The sequence below is a fragment of the Nannobrachium achirus genome, assembly GCF_963921795.1.
Source record: "Nannobrachium achirus genome assembly, chromosome: 3".
NCBI lineage: Eukaryota > Metazoa > Chordata > Actinopteri > Myctophiformes > Myctophidae > Nannobrachium > Nannobrachium achirus.
The window spans coordinates 32,163,571-32,189,565 of record NC_137812.1 but is presented as its reverse complement, the minus strand read 5'-3'; the positions used below and the strand labels follow the sequence as shown (position 1 = coordinate 32,189,565).

At 43.9% G+C, this 25,995-nt stretch overlaps 1 protein-coding gene across 2 annotated transcripts in view; it reads left to right on the top strand.

Moving 5' to 3' along the window:
- ntn1a (netrin 1a) overlaps positions 1 to 25,995 on the top strand; it is an 87,653-nt gene that overhangs the window by 57,647 nt on the left and 4,011 nt on the right. The window contains exons 4-6 of one of the 2 annotated variants that reach the window (XM_080722191.1): positions 3,734 to 3,883; positions 6,465 to 6,518; positions 17,422 to 17,496. In XM_080722191.1, the coding sequence (XP_080578317.1) occupies positions 3,734 to 3,883; positions 6,465 to 6,518; positions 17,422 to 17,496 (279 nt within the window). The remainder of the gene's footprint in view (positions 1 to 3,733; positions 3,884 to 6,464; positions 6,519 to 17,421; positions 17,497 to 25,995) is intronic. The other variant, XM_080722192.1, reaches the window with a different exon arrangement.

The following is a 25,995-nucleotide window of genomic DNA, read 5'->3' as shown; positions in this document are numbered from 1 at the left end:
AACTGAAAAAGGTGTCAAAATTTTTATGGAGCAACACACCGCATAGCACTTTTTCACAGAAGCATGAATTAGGCTTAAGACCATACCTACGGAATCATAATTACCTCTGCCAAACAAATCCAAAAGTTTCCCGCAGCTCACTTCCTTGCACCTTTCTCGTGAGTGTGGTTTCCTTCAAGTAACCACTTAAACTCTATATATACTGTATACTTCATTGACTGGGGTCCCCCAGGGTCTATACTTTTTCTTTTTCCCCAGAATGTTTGCACAGTTTGCACACATTGCTGAATGTTCTTCTATTATGACATGCCCAGAATAGGGAGGGACGCCAGGGTTCATAACAAAGGGAAGGACCTTTCTTTCCCTCCTCATCTCCCTGAGCCATCTGAAGGAGCATCTCCAAACACTTGACGACTGAGTGGACACACAAACACTTACACCAGGACTGCCAATTAGTCAGTCGGTCAGTCAGTAAATCAGCACACTGGCCAGCAAGTTGGCCAATGTGTTAGCAAGCCAAGAAGATGACAGTGAGTGAACTCGACCCAGACCAATTTGTCGGCCATTATTTGCCTTTTTTACCGCTTTCACCCTATTTTGGGCATGTCATTATAGGTGGAAATGTTTTTATTTACCGCTTTTCACAACACAACTTCTAGAGAAGCCTTTAAAATGAGGACGAGATGAAGGAACATCCCACCTGTAGACCATGTGCTGTGCACCTTGATTTACAGGCAGGCCAGAGGCTCTGAGTCCTAGCTATTTGGGTAGGAGACACACTACCCCCCCGACCTCCAGAAAACATGAGCTCTCTGAACCTCAGGCCAGAGATACCGTACACATTGCCCCTTTTCCCCTTAAAGGAGCTATAGTCAACTTTTTCTTGAAAAGCGGATGCTAAAATACAAATAATGTTTCGAAAATATTTGATAAAAGATAAGCTTCATATATGTGTTTCTATTCAAAAATGTCCACAAAAAGCGTAAAATAATAATCAAATAATCATTTTGGCCGTTGTCAGCCTGACACCTTGTTTACATCCTAGTCTATCTACAGTAGTCACAAAATGGAAATATTGAATATAAAAAAAGAAAAGAGCTCCAGATCTTGACCATTGCACCTTTAAACTTTGACAAAAATCTGGAGGGTTCTTTTGACTCTTTAGTCTTTAGTGGTCCATTTCTATGCGGAACACTCTATTGGTGTGCGCGTGCGTGCATGGGGGTGTGCACAGATTTGTGCTCTCCCTCCTACCGTGCCAGACAACACTGTGAAAGCAGAAAGCAGTGAAAGCACTGACAGCCACCTAATCATTACACACACTTTAAAGTAGACAGTCTGATAAGAAAGTTGAATGGCCACTGGTAACTCTTCCTTAACATGACAAACGTGCAAGCGAGCGTGCTTGTGCGAGTGCGCCTGTGCGAGTGCGCCCACTGTGCACACACACACACACACACGCGCTCGCGCATGCGTACATAGATACATCAGTTTGTTGACAGGTCGAGATAAGAGCAGCGACTGCAACGGAATCACAGGAAACAGACAATAAAGATAAAGGGGAGAGAGTGAGGCAGGCTGTGTGCTATTGATCGTTACCACTCAAAGCATAAACAGCTGTCTCCAATGGTTTCGTCCTACACTTCTCAAAAGCACGTGAACAAGCAAATTTAAAGGATGTAAAGGCCGAAGATAATGTGAATAGAAACTCTATTACATTACCGGTTTACAGCGGGGTTTTTCACCCCGAGGCCACCTGTGGTGTGTGGTTCCCACAGAGGGCTCATGTCTCCCAACGCAGGCACTGAAACCAAGTGGGAGTAACAGCCGTATCCATGCACTGTGGGTCAAACTACTACAGTACTGCATGGCAGTGTTTCTCAAACCTTTACATTTGAGGTCTCATTTTAACTCATAACAGTATACAAATGGAACCAAATGGACCCTAACGGGTCCATTTGGTTCCATTTGTATACTGTTAGAGTTACAGACTTGTAATAGTCAATTTAGACCCCCATAAAGGAACCCACAAAGTCCCTGGAATCCACTTTGAGAACCACTGCTGTATAGCAAATGTTTCAACTCAGATTATATTAGGCACAATACAATAAAATAAATACATCATACTGTCATAAGTGTCATTTATATTTGGATTACTAGACTATTAGCCTAATTTATTTTACACAATTGCACCACTGAGGATATCGTTAAATACCATTTAAAGTATCGAACCTGAATAACGAGAAATCTAAACTATCCGATTTAAAAGGTTTAAATATTTACAACTCGGGGCCGAGCGCTCAGCTCCGCTCTTATGTTAGTGAAAAGCATCCATATCGATGGCGTCATTTGGCCCGCGGGCTGCGGAACCTTGACAACGGCGTTCCCAGCGTGGTCAGATACAACAGGCCTAACCACTAAGTACACTCACCGACCACAAACGACATCATTCAGCCCTGCCTTTGAAGGCTTTCACAGCGACAAGTGACACGGCACAGGGAGAGAGAAGGCAGACAGACCGGGTCCTGCCTCCAGGGCTCCAAGCATGCTTTGCCACGGAATATGCATAATACAACACATATGATTTGAGTGACATATTTGTAGCTGCGTTACTTTGGCAACGGTATTAGCTTTAAAAAGGGTACACAGTAAAACGTATTCATTTAACTGTATAAATGTACAGTAACCGCGGGTTCATTTGGTTACATTTGTACATGCTCAGAGTTACAAATGGATAAATCTATATTGAATATTTTAGTGTGTAGATATGGCAACGGAAAGATCTGTTCTGTATTACAGTAACATAATTTACGGTACATTTTGTGTGGCTCACTATTAATTCACACACCTCTCTATGCCAGAGGAGACATACATAAAAATCAATACATCAAAGTAGATCAAAAGGAAAGGCACTCAAATAACTGTTATTCAACATTGATTTGGAGTCTGACAGAGGGGTTTGGGTTTGAAATGAATTAGGGGCTTGGATTGGGGGGGGGGGGGGGGGGGGGGGAAGGCAATTGGAAAATGATTACATTCCTGAAGCATATGTGTTCGATAGACCCCCCAGTTTGTGAGGAAGTGTGACAGACATTTTGGGATCACGTTCAAAGCGCCGCATTAATCAGAAACAGCCAATTAGGATTATCCTTCCTTATTTGATCATTTGGTAAACATGCACAACCCCAACCCTGGCACACCAACTTTCATACAGTGCACACTGCACACATACTGTATGCACGCACACGCACACGCGCACACGCACACACACGCACACTCACGCACACACACAGCACACACACACACTCCTGTCCATGAAATTACGATCCACTTGATCTACGTCCGTGAATCAATTTCAAGGACATAAGGTGATGGAGAGCTCGGGAGTCTCGGTTATTAATGCCAGATTTTCAAGAAATGTCTCTTGTCCATGTACAGTATATTCAGGATGGAATGTCAATTGTTGGGGTGTTTTTTTTCTCAGCGTTTTTTTGTGAGCTTGTGACATCATATGGACCCCAAGTAAGTTCTGTCTCTCTATGCACAGCTTCACCTGTCCCTCAACACTCTCCTTTCCGACTCTGTTATTGTTGCCACCACCACTGTCGTGTTCTCACCTGTACTCTCTTTAAATGTATCTGTCTTTGTGTCTTCCCATGTGTGTGTGTGTGTGTGTATGTTTGTGTGTGTGTCCCCACTCACTATGCCTCTCTTTCTTCCTGTTTCCTCACAGCATGTGATTGCCATCCCGTGGGCGCTGCTGGCAAAACCTGTAACCACACCACGGGCCAATGTCCTTGTAAAGACGGCGTGACTGGTATCACGTGCAACCGCTGCGCTAAAGGCTACCAGCAGAGCCGCTCGCCCATTGCCCCCTGCATAAGTACGTGGAAGCAGTCTTTGTCCATGCTATAATATTATTACATATCGTCGTTGTCGGGCGAAAACCTTGTATGTCCAAAAACCGTTCGTTTTGCATTCATCATTTAAAAAAATGATTCAAACTAGTGAAAACAGCAGATCTACAAGCACACAACGCCTCGCACCGCGAGGCGTTGTGTGCTTGTAGATCTGCTGTTTTCACTACTTTTGCGCGGCGGCCTTTTATGATGAAGCAGGGCTGTGCTTTGCGAAAGAACGTACACATTTGAAACTTGGAGATACGAGGTTTCCGCCCGACAACGACGATATAAACTGTATATACTCATCTGATACCCCACAAAAATCTGGGATAAGGTCACTGTCTTGCACACGCACAAAGACAAAACACACCCAAATACACATTGCAAACAGCAGATCCTCTGGTTTGCATCTTCTCTCCTCCATTGCTTTTCCTCAGACAAGCACTTATAGTGTCTGACTGTGTGTATTCTGAGCAGTAAATGTATCTTAAACAAATACACCATTTCACTGAGCACCCCCAGGTTACACTCTGCCACAGATTTCTCAATTTGTTGACAGGTTCAAGCCCCATAAATCTACAGCGTAAAGCCTGTGCCCAGAACACTGTTCGCACCCATCACCTCTAAACTCTGACGGAGCTCCAATTAAACCACATGAAGCTCAGGTTGCACAGTGGAACTGCTAAAACAGTCTCTTTCCTCAAAGTACAACGTTCCCACCATCCGCTTAAAAGTCAAGCAACCCTCGGAAATGCAGTCAAAAATCACCTGAGTGTGAATGTAACTCTGAACTCAGTGTACAAATGCAATCCGCATAGACACTTGCGGGGCCATTTGGGTTTACGGTGAAGTAATGCACTATTTCAGACAGTGCCTGAAGACAGGAGCTGAGCTAAAGCATTCAAGATTTCCGTACAAGTAGAGTAGAGTTTATGCCGATGGCGACTGTAGAACCATGAACCACAAAGCCTGGACTTTAATTGGCTCTTTGTTGCCTTCTCAAAACAACATGTCTTAATTGCTGCTTTTGTCAATATAATTAGATACAGGGGGATTAAAAGCCCATCTTTATAGGCCTGGCTCAATTCCAACAAAGGGATGAATTAAATGTACTTATTGGATATTGGATATCTTTGATTTTCCTGGGAAAGTCACATAAGAACGGAGGTGTTAAACATGCAGAGATCCCTGAGAGATGAAGTTCAAGTCCCTGGAGTTCCTCTCAGCATCACTCGGTAATCTAGTTTCGTTTTTAACAGCCCTCCAATAGGCCTTGCCAAGTTGAATTCTGACAATGAGTCATATTATATCTCTGACTTCATATACCTTCCAGCATTGTGTGAGCCATAAATCCATGAGTCAATTGTGAGAAACTGGCTCATTATTTGAACTGGCACGTGTGGAGGCTGAACACTGATTTGCGATGGAGGATGGGGCGGAATGGTTGACAATGACATCGAAAATCAGACTTCAAGTGAAGCGACCCCTGGGCCTCAGGCGCCATTGTTTTGGCAGCAATTGTTATTCTTGTCATTACACAGACCAGCTCTTCATGTGAAAAAGCCTGATTCTATCCACAATAGGCACGTGTGTGATTACGGCTTGGAACCATTTAGATTTACGGTGGATGAACTACATACATCTATGTGCTGTATGTTCAGGATGGAAATAAGGGGGCCTTTTCCAAAACTGGCTGAAATAGGCAGGTTTATTTTTGATCAAAAGACTTGATTCTTTCTTTCTGCCTTAATACACAAAATCTTGATCTGTGAACAAGCAAACCCCTTCGCCAAACTTTCCTCAGTGTTGTGCACCTCTTTATTTGAATGCGTGTCTTTGGTATGTCTTTGTGCTGCTGTCCTTTTGTCCTTGCTTACCCCCTCGCCACTCTGCACAAACCCTCTGGTGGGCTCTTATCTCCCCTGTCTATAGTAACAAAAATGCATTGTGTGTGTTGTATCTTCTGTCGCCGCCATGCTCCTTTGGAGATAAGAGGAGAATATCTTCGTGCATGGCTTCTCTTAGTGTCAACTTCCTACCAGAGTATGAAGGAGGGCTGAGAGAATCAAGTCTTGGGACATCAAAACCACCGACACTTCTTTTATCGTTTTGTTTTTGCACAACAGGTGTACGGAGTGTGAAATATAAATATATACATATGTATGAATGAAACGGTTACATATTTCATACCCCTTTGCCCTCAGATCTTACATTGCCCTCTTTTTTTATCTCCCAGATATATCTCCACCTGCTTGGGAGAATAAAGACTCGAGGGGCATTGTACTGTAGTGGCAGATTCACTGACAACCAGAAAAGAGTTTATATTAACGCAAAAAGCTTGTCTGCTGGAAAAACAAAAAATAACAGCACCCGCAGCACATTACAAAAACATCACATATTCCCTTTCATATCACTTATTTACTTTTGTCTCAAATTTGCATATACCATACGACGGTACGTTTATAGAAAGGTTTTTCTACGTGGCCCCTTTGATGTGGCTGTTCATGCACTACAATAGAACTGACTTGTGTTTGTGTCTGTTATATTTTTCGATGAGTGCAGAGATTCCAGTCGCTCCTCCTACGACCACGGCTAGCAGTACAGAGGAACCGTCAGGTGAGTACACGCACAGCTATCCACCTCATATTTCATGTCGTGTTTATGACCAGTGAATATCAGTTCATTCAGTGGTTCTCAGCCTGTGGGGTCCCCACATGATTTTGGGGGAGGGGGGGGGTCCCTAGATGACAGTGAAGTGACAATTTAAGGAATTTTAAGTCCTTTTTAATATCGTAAGAAAAGAAAAAAGAAAGAAAATAAATAAGACCATTACGGCACCAAAAGTATCATCAAACTATAATATAAAAACTGGTCAAACATTGGACAAATTGTCAAATAATATAAGGAAGAGGCAAAAAGAAAGAAAAATTAAAAAAAAGAAAGATTTTTTTTTTTCTCAACTAAGTGCTAAGCGAAGTGCTTGTCAGAGAGGTCCCCAGTTCAGATATGATTCTTTTGGGAGGTCACGGCCTGTAAAGGTTGAGAACCACAGAGTTAGTTTACGTGCTAGTTCTTAATGAGCAATGCAATATACAACAGGGCCATACTGGCTGATGTGCATCGTGTCTTGAGGCAAAATATGAGTCTACAGTGGAGATCTGTAGAGTATTTATAAGACTGGGCTCATGGGAAGTTCTCACACAGATATTTTTCACAAGTGTTGAGAACTGTGTGAGTGCACAGTAAATTGGATCCCTCTAGCCTTCCCCCTTCTTATTAGTGAGTTCATGAATATTAAATCAATTAGTGGCGGCCCTGGGATGAGCCTCCTTTAATCTCTCATACTTGAGCCAATTAATTTGTCTAACTGTAGCGCAGTGGGGTGTTTGTGTAGACCACAGCATGGGGGCCTAGTTTACTTGAATTACTAATTTTCCATCTCTGTCTGTCTCTGTCTGTCTGTCCATGTCTCTTCTCTGGTGCAGAGTGGGGGGTTCCACTTGGTATTCCAACTCAAGGCAGTGTTTTCTTTAACCTTTTTCATATCAAGGTCCTTATGTATTCTGCATTTCAGCCACGGACCAGAATTTGATGATTTCCCTAATCGTTTGTTGACAAACATTCTGATTTAGTCTATTAATGTACCTAGAAGCTTGGCCGCCCTTGGTCCTCTTGAAAGAAGTCAGTATCTTGATACCATGCATATGTATATGGAGAACACTGACGGCATCAGTAGGACCAATTCCATGTGTGTCAGTGTGATGTAAAACGGATATGTGCCCATACATGGAGATCTCTGTATTTCTCAGCCCTTGTCCCCTTTTATGGGCATATTGGTAGGATCTGCGGTTCAACTGAAAAATGTTGTTTTGTACATCATGCAAGTACAGTAACGGCAGGGGAAGTAGCTAAGAACGTAGGCAAAGATCTGAGCTATCCGTGTGTGAAAGTTGGAGTCTGTAGAACCAACTACAGTATGTGCTGTGAGACCCCTGTAATGCGATTCGGAGCCCATCAGCCTCGGCTTCAATTCGTAGTTGGGATAATGAAAATAAAAATGAGTAACAGTGACAGATCAGATTCTGTGTATTTGAAAGTCACCATCAGTTATTTAGATATAGACATGCCTTTTATAGGACAGAAACAACAACACATCAGACATGCAACACGGGCCGAGGGACTCCTCAGATTCCACTGGAATGCACAACATAGGTTTCATATTAAGGTCCTTTGGCCTCATGGTGGAAAGAATGAAGTCATCTAGCAGGTAGCTACTTTACTCTGTGCCTTCCAAGTAAACACAGAAGGTCTAGTGTGCAAACCATGCAAGAAGCTCCTGCAGCTGTCGTCCGACTCTCTGAGGTCTCTAATGCCTTCCTGACAGCTCCGATTGACAGCACGGTCAGGGAAGCGCTGGTCCCCAACTCTCCTCCACCTCCTTCTATTCTCTTTGGATCTCTATTCTCTCTCTCCCCCGACTCCTTCGTCTCCCCCTGTTTCACGCTTTGTCTCCATATTGCACTGTGGGTGGTGTGCTGTAACAATATCTGGAGTTTCTCTGTACCCTCCTTGTCAGGAATGTGTCCACTTTCTGGGGCACAGGGAATCTACTGGGGGAATTCTTGGTAACTGAGTGAATGCCCCCGGTCGCCCTATCACCTTGAGCAAATTAACTAATGCAAAGCAGACCTAAAAGTGTATGCATTCCTATTTGTATGATTAAAACATCTCGTAATGACTAAAGAAATCAGAAGCAAAATCAGTTTCATCACTTTAAGCCTATTTTCAACTATTTGAAAATAGCCAAACTACAAGCACGCAACGTGCCGCATCATGACACGTTTTGAGCTTACAGATCTGTTATTTTCGAAAAGGTTTGAAAGATTGTGAAATAATCTGGAGTAATTGTCTCTTATGGGGTCCCTGGCACAAACTATCTTTAGGTGGGGTCTGTGGCCAGATAGATACATATCACTTTGTCTGTCCTTGACAAAGTTTAAGCGTCACTGGATTAAACCATACCAGTAAGACTCTCTAATCGGGAGACAAGCGACCGTCAGGTCGCATACACAAACTTTAGAAGGCAATCGTAGCCAATCAGGAGGGAATATGGGAAATGGGACAGATCCATGTTGATGACAGGACATAGCGGTACACAGAGAACCAATTTACATTGGTTCAATGGGTTAGGGTTAGTTCCCCATTCATGGGGAACGTGAATGACGGCAGCCGTGCAGCTCTAGCTAGTAATCTAATCACAACCAAGAGCTCTGCGATTTCCCCAGTCACTCTATTTTATTGTATTTATTTGAGATTTCACCAGAGGATAAACCCATTGAGTTGCATCAACTTGTTTTCGAGGGTGTCCTCTAATGGTCGCTCTACCCGGAGAAGACAGACATCACTCCGTGCACAGCACCTTGATGGACACATCAAGGGTCACGTCAGATTTTAGGGGCAGCTATGAGGGTCCCCACGGACCACCCAGGCTTCTTGAGGCCCGGAGGATGCATACATTACATTACTGGATCTCCTCAGAGGGTCCCGAAGCAAAACCCATACTCTAGACAACATGGTATTTTGAACGGCTATGATCTCATCCAATATGGGATTGCAAACAGATGTGGTCCTCTTATCAGGGGCATCGGTCCTTACGTGAGCATTCTTCTAAAGTAAAACATAAAGTTCCCCTGGCCATGTTTGTAAAGCAAGAGATAGCGGGAGAGGTTGCACGGGAGAGATCTGGAAGAGCTGACGACGATGATGATGAAATAAAAGGAAGAAGGAAGGAACAAGAGGAAAAAGAAGATAATGATGACAGCTGGGAAGACAAATAAGAAGAAGAGGAGAAAAGAAGCGAACGGGAGGCAGTACGGATGTTCTTCCAATAGCGAACAGAATTACGTATAAATTAAACGGTATAACCGAGAAACGGAGACGTATACGGAGAAAGGGAAAATATGTAACGTAAAAAAACATGTAAATAAAAAAGCATGAGAGTGCGTAGATGACTGGGGAGGGGTGCGCGGTCGACAGCTGTGAGGCAGGTGGCCTCCCTGTGTCTCGGTTGGAGTGAATGGAGGGTCCGGGGGTGGGTGGGTTTCTGGAGGGATGGGGGGGGGGGTCAAACTGAGTGGATATTAATTTGTCTCTTGCATTGAACCCCCCCTCCTCCCCAAAAACCCCCCTGACCGACACCACAGACGAAGGGCTTGGAATGCATGGCGAATACCTTGGATGGCGCGGCGGCCCAGACAAAACACATATTGTGCTGGCGGGTCACGGATGGTGTGAGTGGCCACTCCCACGCCTTCGTGACAGAGATGTCTGCATGGCAACGCAATGTGGGGATTAACCAGCGATGACCCGCCATGCTCAGCCTGCCCCGTCAGGACATACGTATACAGACCGCAGAAATAACTAATGATAATGGGGAGGGACTGCCACGATGATGATGTGGATGATAAGCCTCTGTTGTGTCTGCGTGTGTGGGTTCGTGCTTGCGTGCAAGCGTGCGTGCATGTGCGTGTGTGTGTGGGCGCGAGCACACGTTACGTGTCTGTCTGTCTGGGGTCCCTGGAACTAAACATTTGCACACATTTTTCAAAAATAGCAGATCTACAAGCTTGCAGCGCGGCACTCGGTGCCGCGCTGTGAGCTTGTATATCTGCCATTTTTCAATAGTTAAAGCACAAAATGTGAGTGAATCCTTGTACCCGGGGCTCCAGAATTTGGTGTGACGTGCATGTGCGTGTGTGTGTGTGTGGGCGCGAGCACACGTTACGTGTCTGTCTGTCTGGGCCTGGAAGTGATCAGAACTTGCGGTGGGACCCCTCCTTCCTTCCTTAGAATTCTTTTGGACGCGAAGTCTCGCTTCACACACACGCCCTTGTTTTAGAAGCTGGTGCCTCCTCTGTGTGCTTCGAGCCTTTCAGATTTATGCTTGGATGAGTGCCGGTGTTCCCCCGTGACCAAAAACTATAGTCGATCTGCAAGCTCACCGCGTGTTTGCGCTGCGACGCGTTGTGAGCTTGCGGTTCGGCTATTTTTTCTGTGCAAGACGCGATGTGTAAATCATGCGTCAGAGCCATGTCATCCAGTGAGTCTTTGTGGGCCCATCTTGAAATTAGTGAGACTAGAGAGAGAGAGAGAGAGAGAAATTATAACATCGTTGTCGGGTGAAAACCTTGTACAGGGTATGTCCAAAACTGTTCGTTTTGCATTTATCATTTAAAAATGATTCAAACTAGTGAAAACAGCCAATCTACAAGCACACAACGCCTCGCGGGTGCGAGGCGTTGTGTGCTTGTAGATCTGCTGTTTTCACTACTTTTGTGCGACGGCCTTGTACGATGAAGCAGGGCTTTACTTTGCGAAAGAACAAATTTGAAACTTGGAGATACGAGGTTTCCACCCGACAACAACGATACATGAAGAGAAAGAGACTGAGAGAACTTTCAAATAGAAAGAATAAAAAAAACATCGCAGCATCGCTGCAGTTTTCATCGCTGATAGAAGAAAGCGTTTGCATTTGATTTACTTCCTGGCGTTCACACGCGGCTCTTGGCAGTTCTTCACCTCCTCTCTCTCTCTCGCTCTGCTCCTCTCTGTGTGTCTATGGGTTGGTAACAGTCAGCAGGAGTGTCCAATGTCTGCGCTGAAACTCATCAGTTACAGTAATGGGAGGTGAACCCAGCCAGCTAGAGGAACTGGTGCCATACCACCCAAAGCCACAACCATCAGGTCATACATCATCATACGCAGTCATGCTCTGGTCGGCCACTCCACTACTCAGCCTTTTTATCCCTGCGGATTGAAAACAAACCTCCTTTTCACTCGGTACAATACAAGCAGAGGGAGTGAAGGCAGGGGCGTCACAAGGGGGGGGGGAGTGGGACTGAGTTACTAGGGCCCAAGGTGGAGGGGGCCTTAATTATTTTATATACTTTTGAAACATAGCAGATATACTGTACAAGCTCGCTTGTATATCAAGCGGTAGATCTACTGTTTTTTGAAAAAGTCGTGAAAATGTGTGCAAATCTTTGAATATCTTTTAAGCCTCAAATTTTGCTTCTGCGGGGTCCCTGGAACTAAATATTTTGCACACAGCTTTTTCAATTCTTTCAAAAATAGCAGATCTACAAGCTCGCAGGGCCCAAGGTGGAGGGGGCCTTAATTATTTTATATACTTTAGCTATTGAAACATAGCAGATCAAGCGTTAGATCTGCTGTTTTTTGAAAAAGTCGTGAAAATGTGTGCAAATCTTTGAATATCTTTTAAGCCTAAAATGTTGCTTCTGAGGGGTCCCTGGCTGGAACTAAATATTTTGCACACATTTTTCTTGATTTTTCAAAAATAGCAGATCTACAAGCTCGCAGCGCTGTGAGCTTGTATATCTGCTATTTTTCAATAGTTAAAGCACAAAATGTGAGTGAATCCAGAATTTGGTGTGACGCCTCTGAGTGAAGGGGGTTGGTGGGACTACTACTCTGGTACTTCTCTCTCCCTCTCTCTTTCCCTCTCCTGGACAAGGCCCAGATCCAGCGCTCTCGTCCCAGCGGCCCCGGGGCACGGGAGAGCAAGACAGAACAGTACAGAGCAGAGTGGAGCAGCACACTGGCCTCTCTAATCTAATTACATGCTTTATTTGCTGCAATTTGTTTCTCAATCAGTCTGGTTCAAGCCAGGGAAAAGCCCTCCTCCTCCTCCTCCTCCTCCTCGGTCCACATTCACACCTCCTTGTACCAGTTGCCCTCTCTGCTGCCTCTCCGTCAGCCTCATGCCTGGCCAGTCAACAGGAGAGGCATCAGCGATCCTATCTATTGAGGAAAGTTGCCCCCTCGATTTGTGAGCTAAAAAGCACAACACGTTCATTTTACTGTAGGGAAAACCCTACTCTGCCAGGTTTTGGCTGTTGAAGCAAACTCCTTGCTATCTATGGTAATGCAGCGTCCAGGATATGAAACTGGCTAGGATAGGGACTGGCTAATAATACCTCTTTATTTTACCTGAAATCATAAAGAAAGAATAAATGAAAGAGCGTAAAGGGAAATTAAACCCTCTTCAGAATTTGATTATATTAGGCAAAACAAATAAACACAAAAAGTCAATAAACCTGACTTCAGGAATCTGGTAGCTTTTTTTTTCTGTGGAAAATTGTCTCTATTCAACTTAAACATAGGCCTTATAGTTTAACACACACTGCTGATTTTACAGAAAAAAAAGTACTGCACTCTATGGAAGTGTGGAGGCGGAACACGGCAGCGGTAGGCTACGCATCTCAAGTGGGAAACGATTAGCTTCAAATGTGCCGTGCAGGACTTTGATACGGGAGGCAAAGGTCCACCTCTCAGTTACTTCTTCTCAAACCTCTGAAATAACAGCGCACAAAACGAGCGGTAACCACATCTACTTGGAATATGCAAAGCACACTTTGAGCTCAGAGAGACAACGCCGTCCCCACTTCCCCTGCCTGTGGCCCGTGCACAAAGGGAACATTTGTCCTCGCGGCAGGGGACCGCCGTGTCCTAAATGGAGATCTCGGGGTACTCTCAGCAGGACCCTGGGCCGCCGTCTCAGGGGTACACTAATGGGGAACGAGAGGCTATCAAAAGGGAGTATTACTATGGCATCAAGGGGGGGTTAAGAGAAAACAAAGGCGGCGACCCCCTCCCTCCTGTTATTTGCATGGTAATCAGACACAGCACATACATATCCTCCTTTGTTTCATTTACTTTACCATCGGCACCAGCTTTGGACTTTTTTTTTGCTAATATATATTTTTTCTTTTACTTGAAATCATCCTCTCCTGTGTTCCTTGTCAGTCGTCACACACACCCCTTTCTTTTTCTACGAGCCCTTTGCCTTTGCTCTCTACTAGTATCCATTCTATGAGCCCTTCCACCATGCCTTTGCTCTCTACTAGTATCCATTCTATGAGCCCTTCCACCATGCCTTTGCTCTCTACTAGTATCCATTCTATGAGCCCTTCCACCATGCCTTTGCTCTCTACTAGTATCCATTCTCCTCCCTTCCACCATGCCTTTGCTCTCTACTAGTATCCATTCTATGAGCCCTTCCACCATGCCTTTGCTCTCTACTAGTATCCATTCTATGAGCCCTTCCACCATGCCTTTGCTCTCTACTAGTATCCATTCTCCTCCCTTCCACCATGCCTTTGCTCTCTACTAGTATCCATTCTCCTCCCTTTTCGGGTGCATTTTTCCTTGTCGCGGTGTTCCCCGGGCAACCTCATTCACACACAGCATAAAAGGAGACTAAAGGCATGGAGCGGAGATCTGCTCGCAACAATGAAGTTTGTTCATATTCACGCCGACTGAAAGCTTCAATTTTCCTTCTATCTAACAGGATCGTCCCTGTCCACTTTCTCTATAGTCTACAGCGTCCAGCGATGCTTCCCTCCTAGCGTTCTTTCTCACTTTCAATTTCGTGTCCCTGTTTCGGGAATTTCGCTATAGGCAAAGGTTTTCAATAAACCCTTTCCCCCCAAAATTCTAAAGATTTCAAACATTGCTTCAAACAATCCAAAAATGTGAAAACAATAAAATAAAAAACGATGTCGAGCTATAAGCTCACAGCTTGTAGATCTCACAGCTTGTAGATAGGCAAATATAGTAGAAGTATATAGAGCCCAAGTTGTTAAAATATAAAATAAAATAAACTGTACCATACATTAGATTCAGTTTTGTTTCCATGATGGTCACACACTGATTGTGTGACACACACAGCTACGGCTGGCACTGTGACAGCAGAGCACAAGTTAGGGCAGTCGCTGAAGTCCTTTAAGCTTTCAGGGTCGCAGGGGTTAACGCCAGTAAAGTGGTGCAAGGGATAAACTGTAGTCAACTGCACATCCCCGTAATCCATCATAAAAATAAAACGGAAAACCATGGCACACGCAGAGAACATGTATCTGGTGAACACACGTGTGTTTCTGTGTGTGCGCGCGACCGCGCGTGCATGCCGGACCTTGGCAAGAATGGTTTGCGATATCTATAAAAACACATGCCTGTACTGTAAAACAGAAAAAGATTTACGTTGTCTGGCAAGTGATATGACCACTTATGAGGTTTTTGAACCATCTTGAAAGATAACTCTATTTTTGCCCAGGCATCTTGTACGGTGTGCAGTTATGCGTGTCCATGCATGTGTAGTGCATTCTTACGGTATACAGTATATTGTCCACATGTGCATGCACTGATGTATGATGAGCAAGGCCCCTTTGCGTGACTCGGGACTACAGCAGAAGGCCAGGCGGCAACTTGAGCAAGACGTGGGCCTGCGTGCGTTGAGCTATTTATTTGTTCATGGCCACGGAGTGGACCCCTCTGCATGACGCTTCATGGATGGCTAATTTTTTCTTTCCTGACCTCCCTTTGTGTGTCAGTGACCCCCCCCCCCTCGCCTCCTCCCCCCCAGCACATCAGCACATCCCAGTTTGCCAACCCCTGCCCCGCTTGCCCCTCGTCCGCACGGCAATAAATGCAAAAGCTTGACACAGCCCTTGGAGGGGCCTTAAAAAAATGTATTTTTTTTAAGCACCGATTTGACAAGAGATGGGAGGGCTGGATGGAGTGCTAGTGGGGGATAGTATCAGGGACATGCTGGGCCCCTGATTCAGCCCGGGAAAAAGAGTTGTAGAGGCCCTCATTGCGAGATCTCTCTCTATAGCGCTGCTGCTACTCAAAAGATTTGCCATTTCAGATCATGACAAGTGACAAGCCAGTGGGCCAATTACATGAGTTATATTTCGTTGTTGTCGGGTGGAAACCTTGTAAGTATGTCCAAAACAGTTTGTATTTATCATTTTAAAAATTATTTAAACTAGTGAAAACAGCCGATTTACAAGCTGTTTTCAATACTTTTGTGCGACGGCCTTGTATGATGAAGCAGGGATTTGTTTTGCGAAAAAATGTACACATTTGAAACTTGGAGATACGAGGTTTCTGCCCGACAGTGACGATTTACTTTGTTGGCCGCCCAGCCCCCAAAATGGAACGAAGGCCGGCATTTTATTTTTTATTTTTTCCTAATGGCCGGCCTGGACCGGCCGGGAATGCACCGACCGTTCGGGAGTTGTCCCGCTTTTCCCAATGGCCAGCACATAGGCCTCAATCAGTCCCCACAGTGCAACGTTGACGTGGAATGGGTGGTGGGTGGAAGGATGGATGGGGGGTGGTGGTAATGGGTGGATGGGTGGGGGTGGTGGTGTTAGGCCGTGGGTGGGTAGGTCATTTGTATGGTTCTCCAAACCTCTTGGTGGTGCCATGAGCTCAGTGCAGAGGTCCTTACCATCAGACACAGGGGTTGTAGACAGGGTCAGGGGGTCTAAGGAGAACTACCCACTGCAACCATCACGCACGCACACACCTATTGTCCGCTCTTTTCTATAGGGCCGTAGTCATCCTAATGCCCCGTGCACAATTCCTATCAGGCAAAACAATGGGACCAGACAGATGCGTATCAGGCCGGGGCAGCCACAAGTATTGCTCAAGAGCTGTGCCGCAAAACTATTAAGGGTGATTTATATACATACTGCAGTAGCGCACTGGTTTCTCACACTTGAAACAGCCGATCTACAAGCTCACAACGCATCAATGTTGTGCGCTTGTTTATTTAACTCACGACCATGATCACATTGTATGGAGCACAGATTATATACAGATCCTTCTAGAAAATTTTGAATATTGTGTAAAAAATCGTTGCAGATGCCATAGCACCCCAAATCATAACTGACTTCGGAAACTTCCCACTGGACTTCAAACAACTCTTGACTTCAGAAGGTTGACATTTCTATTATAAATCCTTGTTTTGAGTGGTCTCGTGTAATATTGTAATATTTTGAAATATGAACTTTTGATATTCATGAGCTGTATGCCATAGAAAATCGAAGTTTTAACAAAAAAAGGTTGGGAATAATTCACTGAATGTCCAATGAATCTAGAATATATGAAAGTTTCAAGAAATATATGAAAGTTTTCAAGAAAACGTACTTTTACACAATATTCAAATTTTTCAAGAAGGATCTACAGTATACAATACATAACACAATACAATATTCAAACAAACGTAGCAAAAAAAGTGTAGACTGGCTATTATCGCACGAGATTCTGGGCCCTGGGTACAAGGATTCACTGCGTTATTTTGTGCTTTAACTACTGAAAAATAGCAGATATACAAGCTCACAGCGCGGCACCGAGTGCCGCGCTGCGAGCTTGTAGATCTGCTATTTTTGAAAAACCATGAACATTTGTGCAAGTCTTTGAAGGTTTTTTGAAAAACCTATGTTTCTATGTAAGTGGTGCTCAAACGCACGAGACACCAGCACGCAACAGCGTATGAATCAGGCATTATGGTGCTCTGAAACCCATTTCACCACATCCCTCTGATTGTCTTCTTCTCACCACCTGCTCTATTCAGCCTCTTATCTAACTATCTCTTCTCCCACCCCCCCTCCACCCCCCCTCCACCCATATCTCCACCCTCTCCTCCTCACAGACTGTGAATCCTACTGCAAGGCCTCCAAGGGAAAACTGAAGATCAACATGAAGAAATATTGCAAGAAGGACTATGGTGAGTGAAGAAATGCAATATGCAGATGTGCATTTTTGATCGTTGTGCTGAAGCTGAAGAAAAAGGAAAAATGTTTTCAGTAGGTTTTGTAAAGTTGTGACTGGAAGGATATAGTTTGAAATATGTTTAGACGAGTGACTGTAAGGATAGTTTGAAATATGTTTAGATGAATAAATTCTGAGAATGTATTGCCAGCGTTCCCCAAAAAAGGGTCGGGACCCGTTTTTTGGTCGTTTGTAAATTTTTATGGGTCAGAAGTAAAAGATCCCCCCCTTTTTTATCAAAAGATTACACACACACACACACACACACACACACACACACACACACACACACACACACACACACACACACACACACACACACACACACACACACACACACACACAATCTACCTACATTTTCTAAATCAAATTCCATAAAAAGAAGAAACATAGCACAGATGTGCAAGCTAGTTAGTTTGTTGGTTGTCTAATGAATAATGATTCATCCAATCTAACCCAGTGTGTTGCTGCAGTCCTTAGTATGGTATCTATATGGTTTTCAGTAGAAGCGTTCTTACCGACAGCTTACTCCGGCTTTCCCTGGACAGAGACAAAGAATCAAACAGAGTGATGGGGGTGGGTGGGTGTGTGGAGCATAGAGAGACTTAGGCCCAGAGGAGTGGGGTATCTCCTTGATTGACAGCCCAGCAGGCGTTTAGGACCAAAGCGGATAAGGTAAAGTCAGTGTGACGGACAGTAGGTGATCTCCAAGAGGTCCTCATTAAGCCCCCCCCCCCCCCCCACTGACGCACGCACACACTCACGCACATACACACAAATGCACAGTGGTGGAAGAAAGTACTCACATTCTTTACTTAAGTAAAAGTATCAATACAGCAATGTAGATGTACTCTGTTACAAGTAAAAGTCTGGAATTCAAAATGTACTTGAGTAAAAGAATGAAAGTATTGGCATAAAAAAGTACTTATCTAAATGTTTGATATAATAGCAGATCTACAAACTCACAACGCATCGCAGCGTGATTTGTTGTGAGCTTGTAGATCGGCTATTTTCAAACAGCCTAGGTATAAAATAGGGCTACAGTGGTTTATGTATGTTTTATAATATTATCATTCATATCTGCAAAGTGACTAGTAACTAAAGTTTTCAAATAAATGTAGTGGAGTAAAAGTACAATATTTGGATCCGAGATGTAGTGGAGTAGAAGTAAATGTATTGGAAATTGGAGTACTTCAAGTAAATGTACTTAGTTACTTTACACCACTGCAAATGCACGCAGGCACACGCACACGCACACGCACACGCACACGCACACGCACACGCACACACACACACACACACACACACACACACACACACACACACCAAACCAATTCATTCCCCATGGCATTCCTGTGACGGTCTGTCCACTGTGGTCCATTCAAGGTGTGGATGAGACGTGTGACCTCTCCCCTCTCCCCTCTCCCATCGCCTCCATCCCCCCTCCTCCACCACTGATTGAAGTTATAGGCTGTGTTGAAGCGGTCAACCAAGCCCCAGCATCCTGCAGCATACCTCACCTCGGCAGCCTGACTGACAGGCCGGCCCATTGTTCTGTTTGGATTTAGGGGAGTTAGGGGGTCACCTTCGACACCTCCTCTCCTCTCCCACACACCCCTAACCTTCCACCCCAACAACCTCCCTACTTATGTGTGTATAAAAAATATACACACGTCCTTTAACACAACGGAAGATGCATTTCTTTGGTCTGGTTTTGTTTGGAAGGCCAGTCACAGGGTATTTCAAGTCTGGATTCTAAAGTGCCGGCTACATGGAGCTGGATATTTCTGAAGCTAGACATTTCTTTGTGCGGTTGGGGCTTGCAGCCACACAAAGCTGGATATTTCGGCCGTGAAACTGGATATTTTTTAAACCGGATAAATAAGTGAAGACATTGAAAAATATCCGATTCACTGGATCCGTGTAGGCATGGAACCCGGATATCTCTGAAGACTTTACTGTGTGTGCTTGTCCCCTAGCGGAGGTCTGGGGACTCCGATTATTTTAGACCTAGATATCTTTGTCGTGTGGACCTAGATATTTTTCTATGTGGACAAAGTACTGTACTTTGGAATGAGTCTGAAACCAACGTGTCTAATCTCAAATCTACTACATTTCACAGCCAGACTCATGCAAAGACCATGATGTGGTGTCTGGGTGGGGCTGGTGCAGGTGTAAAGTACCTGCCCACTAGCCTGGGATCAAGACCGTTTTCAGTTTTCTGATGTGGTGGGGAGTGTAGTTTTTACGTCATTTTGTAGCCAACTCGTAGCGCAAGTTAGAATAACACTAGCGCTACTAATGAGAATAAATAACAAATTGATTTAAATTATGTGGGGAACAAAAACAGTGTTGATTTCGTCGACTAAAACTAGGGCGAAAAATGTTTGTCGACTGCGTTTTTTTCACTGACGAAAACTAAATAAAAACTAAACTGTGATGACTAAAACTAAGACTAAATATATTGACAATTTCGTCAACAAAATAAAAACTAGACTAAAATGTTGAGGAGGGACTAGTGGAGAAGAGAGTAATTTTAAGTTTGAAGAAATGCAATATGCAGATGTGCATTTTTGATCGTTGTGCTGAAGCTGAAGAAAAGGAAAAATGTTTTCAGCAGGTTTTGTTAAGTTGTGACTGGAAGGATACAGTTTGAAATATGTTTAGATGAGTGACTGTAAGGATAGTTTAAATATGTTTAGATGAATACATTCTGAGAATGTATTGCCAGCGTTCCCCAAAAAAGGGTCGGGACCCGTTTTTTGGTCGTTGGTACATTTTTATGTGTCAGAAGTAAATGATCCCCCCTTTTTTATCAAAAGATAAAAAAAAAAAAAACACAATCTACCTACATTCTAAACCCTCTCCCAGACCAACCATTAGGGGGTTGGCTGTGGGGGAAACTGGCAAATGACTAAATTGGAGTAACCGGAACCCTTTAGATCTGCTGTTTTCAATTTCTCTTTTGGATAACGACCTGAAATGTTTGGGAACCACTGCACTAAGCTACAGCCGCCCCAAAACACAGATGAAACATCCCTGATGATGAATGCATAAGGGAATGGCTCATACTATAACGTGGCTGAACTCCCACGTACGCTGGGTTAAGTGGGTAATGTCCCATCACCACTGCACTGCTTACACACACACTGTCTATTCCAAGCAAAAAACCACAGTCGACATCCGTAGGAGTGTGAAGAGTTAGAAAAACAGTGAGAAAGTGAGACAGAGACAGTGTCATCAGGACGTCCTGTTGTCAAGCAAGAGAGAATATCACTCAGCACCGCACTGAGTCGTCTCATCCATCTATTCTACCCCCATACACACCTCCCACAATGAGTGGGTGGGTGCAGGCCAGGGACATGCTGGGCCCCTGATTCAGCCCTGGAAAGAGAGTTGGAGAGGCCCTCGTTGCGCGCTATAGAGAGAGATCTCTCTATAGCGCTGCTGCTACTCAAAGATTTGCCATTTCAGATCATGACAAGTGACAAGCCAGTGGGCCAATTATTGTACATTTCGTCGTTGTCAGGAGGAAACCTTGTATGTCCAAAACCGTTTGTTTTGTATTTATCATTTAAAAAATGATTTAAACTAGTGATCTACAGCCGATCTACAAGCACGATCTACAAGCACTCATTTAAAAAATGATTTAAACTAGTGATCTACAGCCGATCTACAAGCACGATCTACAAGCACACGATCTACAAGCACACAACGCCTCGCGGTGCGAGGCATTGTGTGCTTGTAGATCGGCTGTTTTCACTATTTTTGTGCAATGGCCTTGTATGATGAAGCAGGGCCTTGCTTTGCGAAAAAATTTATACATTTGAAACTTGGAGATACGAGGTTTCTGCCCGACAGTGACGATTTACTTTGTTGGCCGCCCAGCCCCCAAAATGGAACGAAGGCCGACATTTTATTTTATTTTTTTTCCTAATGGCCGGCCTGGACAGGCCGGGAATGAACCGGCCGTTCGGGAGTTGTCCCGCTTTTCCCAATGGCCAGCACGTCCCTGATCTACCCCCATACACACCTCCCACAATGAGTGGGTGGGTGGGGTTCCCTGCTGCTGCTGATGAAGCATGTGGTGGCCATGTTGAAACCAGTGTATACGGGAACTGCTGGCGTCGATGAGTGATGACCCAACCCAGCACCTTCCCTTCCCTGAACAAGAATCTGTCCTGCTCAGAGTCTGTACTGAAGCGAGTGCTTCTGGGGGGGGGGGGTGTGAGTGACGTGTGACAAAGACAACAGAGTGAAGCGGTCATGTTGCTAAACCAGGGTTCTTCAACGTTTTCAGGTCAAGGACCCCTTAGCTGAGAGAGAGCTGAAGCAGGGACCCCCAGATTCCATATAGTTTCATCGTTTGACAGCACAATCATCTGTGTATTTTGGATTCATGTCAATTTGCGTTATCAGATATGTAACCACTTGAACCATCAATACTTAATAAACTTGAACTTTCACTACAAGTACTTAGTCTGCTCTTTTTCCCCTCTACACCAAACTTCTTTGCCGAACATAGCCGATCTACAAGCTCACAACGCCTCGCAGCGCGCTGCAAGGCGTAGATCTGCTATTTTTGGCTAAAGTTCCCAGAATATGGACCCTAGCCTAGGGTTCAAGTGGTTAATATAAAAAAAAGAGTTTCTATCACACAAAGATTTGAAGGACCCCCTGTAGTAACTCTGAGGACTCCCTAGGGGTCCCGGACCCCCTGTTGAAGACCCCTGTGCTAAACCATTGGGAGCAAGGTCTCCGACAGTTGTGTCACTCGCTGAACTGGCCTTTGGTGCTCCTGGAACAGTAAGGCTTGTTTTACACTATGAAAATAGCCAAACCACAAGCTCACACAACTCGTGTGAGCTTGTAGATCGGCTATTTTTTAGTGCGTGACATTGGTGTGCGACCATGTCGAAATCAGCCATAGGGAGGAGAGTTATCAAAACAACATTTGGTGTTAACAATTGGCTTCTAAAACAATGCCGTAACTTCTTCCAGCTTCCAACTCAAACTTGAACTGTAACCTGATATTTTTTATAATCTGGTTACTGTAATGACGCCTCTCTAATCCATTGCTCCCCAGCAGTTTGAACTGCCATGTTCTCCTGTGTGAGCAAAGGGCTTTAATCCACTTTCTCTCTCACCAGGGGTTTTTATAGTCAACATGAACATGATGAGAACCAGAAAAAGGCCCATTTTAAACAGCTACATTACCAAACAATAGTCATGCAGGAATGTTTTGTTAGATACAAACCAGACCAGTGCCAGCGTATCCTAAAGCCTGTGCCACACACAGGCACATAAGACAGTGATACATGAACTAACATAATTTAGCGTGGCTGGAGAAAGTGCTAGTTTATGGTTGTTTTCAATAGAGCAGCGGGAGAGCTGGGCTCCACGCTGCGTAGCACAGTGATGCTACAAGCTACTGCGGTCGATATAAAGACAAAATCAGTGAAAGAAATGCAGCGGGTGGGAGTGTTTGTGTGCCTTTGTGGTTAAGGGGGTTAGGGGGTTCTGTCTCAAATGTAGTCATAAGGATAACCACTCTTGCTCAACAACAGAACCAAGCATCACAAAAAGGCTATTCAGTATTTACAGGCCAGACAGCCAATGTTAGGCAATGTAGCTGTTATCCAAACACAAACAGAGAGAAGAGCGCCTTCCGGTGGTGACAGGTGGTAGAGGGAGGGTGATGGAGGGTAGAGTTCACCATTAGGTCAAATGCCCAATCAGCCAACAGTAGCATTTTGTTGCATTAAGGACCCCCACTCCAATTATTTCAAGGCAAGGGAGGCATAAGACAGATTTAATTTAATGGACAATAATAGCAGGATGGGTTCGTAAAAGATGCGAGTCTTCTTAACAGCCAAATCTACACTGGCGTTATGTGTGGTGAAAATGATGTTGGGGTTTGAAAAATACCATTTAAGACACATCCAGGATTGTATACCTTGGATGAGTCAGGCAGGAATGTCTATTAGGGCCTCAACTATCCTTTATTTATTTCTTAGCAATTATTCTACCGGTTACTTTTCAGATGAATCAAATAATGAACTAGCCCTATTATAATACTAATACTTCTTCATAAAACAGCGTTGCACAAAACTAGTGTTGTGAGCTCGTAGAACGTCTACTTTTTTCTAAAATTAAAGGAAAATAAAAACATTTCATGTATTCCCCCCCAAGTTGGATTATTTTTGTATGAAAAATCAAATATATAATACGTCATCGTTGTCGGGTGGAAACTTCGTATCTCCAAGTTTCAAATTTGTATGTTCTTTCGCAAAGTAAAGCCCTGCTTCGTCATACAAGACCGTCACACAAAAGTAGTGAAAACAGCAGATCTACAAGCACACAACGCCTCGCGGCGCGAGGCGTTGTGTGCTTGTAGATCTGCTGTTTTCACTAGTTTAAATCATTTTTTAAATGATAAATCCAAACGGTTTTGGACATACAAGGTTTTCATCGGACAATGACGATATTCGATATACAGTGTATATGTTTTAGATTAAATCGATTTGTTTGATTAACTGTTGCATCCCGTGTCTAGCGAGAGACCTCCATCGGAGTCAGATCTGAATCCCAAGGCTGTGTGGTAGAAACCCCACGGTGCAGCATGTGCCATTAATGCACACATCATGTTGGAAGTGAAATCTGTCACCCAACACTTCTGTCCCAGTGTCTTAAATGCTACGGTGACACACTATACAGTGACACACTATAATGTGTGTCAGTAGGGAATAGGGATATGCTTTTAATACAGTAATGCGTATTAACACTTTGAGGTTCAGATTCATCAGACAACCCAGTGGCGTCAGTTCAGAAAAAGCTTGCGCGCGTGCAAGACACCAGTCATGTTGCCATACCTCAGCAACAGGCATGATATATTTATTTTAAGAAGAAGTACATATAATATATAATTATATATACCTAAAATATAATTATAATACCTTGTTAAAGTGACCATTTTGTAAGATTTTGCATTTGTAGTTATTTTACTGTAATTTACCAACATAATAACCCGCACAGATAGACAAAGAGACATCCATGGAGTCATATTTAGAACTAACTTTTATCTTCCCCCTGGACCCAGGGTGTGGCAGCTGCATACCCCTGCCATACCCAATTGACGCCCCTGAGACAACCCTATTCTTATGACATTTATCCTCTCTTCATTTATCTCCTCTCTCTCTGCCCATCATCTCCAGGCATCACATGATGTCTCTAAAAACTCACAACTTTAACAGTCTGTACTGCCATACAGACGTTTCCTTCCGAGGACACAGTAATACTTGAAATGGTCTCCGTTTTGGTATGCGTCATTGGCATAATAATATTACAAATTCATTTTTGAGCATTTGGGGAGCAAATCTGATCCGTTTTGGCAAACCTGACCTGGAGCTAGAAAACTAATAGATGGACCCGAGTCTCTTTCAAAAGCACTCTGGCTCAAAGATGGTCTTTGTTCCAACTAGAGCAGGGGTGGACAACTTTGATGATGGCGAGGGCCACTATATTTCCACCTTCACTCCAGAGGGCCACATTGCATATTGCCAAGTCCTACTTCGTCATTCTAGTATCTCATACAAAATAAGCAGAAAAAATAGCAGATCTACAAGCTCAAAACGCATCGCACAGCGATGCATTTTGAGCTTGTAGATCGGCTAATTTTGCTTCTTTTGAATTGGAATCCTGAATAGTTTTTTGTTATTTTTGAATTGGAATCCTGAAATGTAACATTTTGATTTCATTTCAAACGCATTTAGTTATGTACTCATGTTAACTTTATGAACCTAAATACAAATACATTGGACATTAAAAAATACATTTTAGTACTACTATACTAGTCATTCTGTGCCAGATGCCAAAATGGCTCCAAGGTAGCTGTGCCGAGATTTTGTATGTTTTTCTTTACTATGCAATGAAAAAAAAAGATTTTTTTTTTATAATTTTTTTCCCCACAGAAACAGACACAGTTGTTGTGATTCAGTGGCAAAAAGAATTTTGGCAATCGGACAAATGGTTCCAGAGATAGAGCTGTTTGAATGAAAAAAAGTGTCCATCCACTAGAATGGACACACATGAACACACATTTTCTCAATCAGCTAAACGAGGGAGCGAACACACAAACAGAGAAAAGCATCTCTCTGATCTCAGGTCATTTTGACATCTTTAGAAAAAAAAAAAAAAAAATGATTTTTTTTTTCTATGTAAAAAACACAAAAACCGTCATAAGCCGTCATTGGCACACAGGGCTATTGGAAAAAAACCGTCATAAGCAGTCATTGGCACAGAATGAGTTAAGCTACTAATATAGACTGATTGAATTAAAGCAGGTCATGTTTGGAATTGTAACAGCTGAAATCAATTATAATATCAGTATTCCGGCATTAACATGCGGGCCGCATTAAGTAAAAGTGGGGGCCGCATGTGGCCCCCGGGCCGCCAG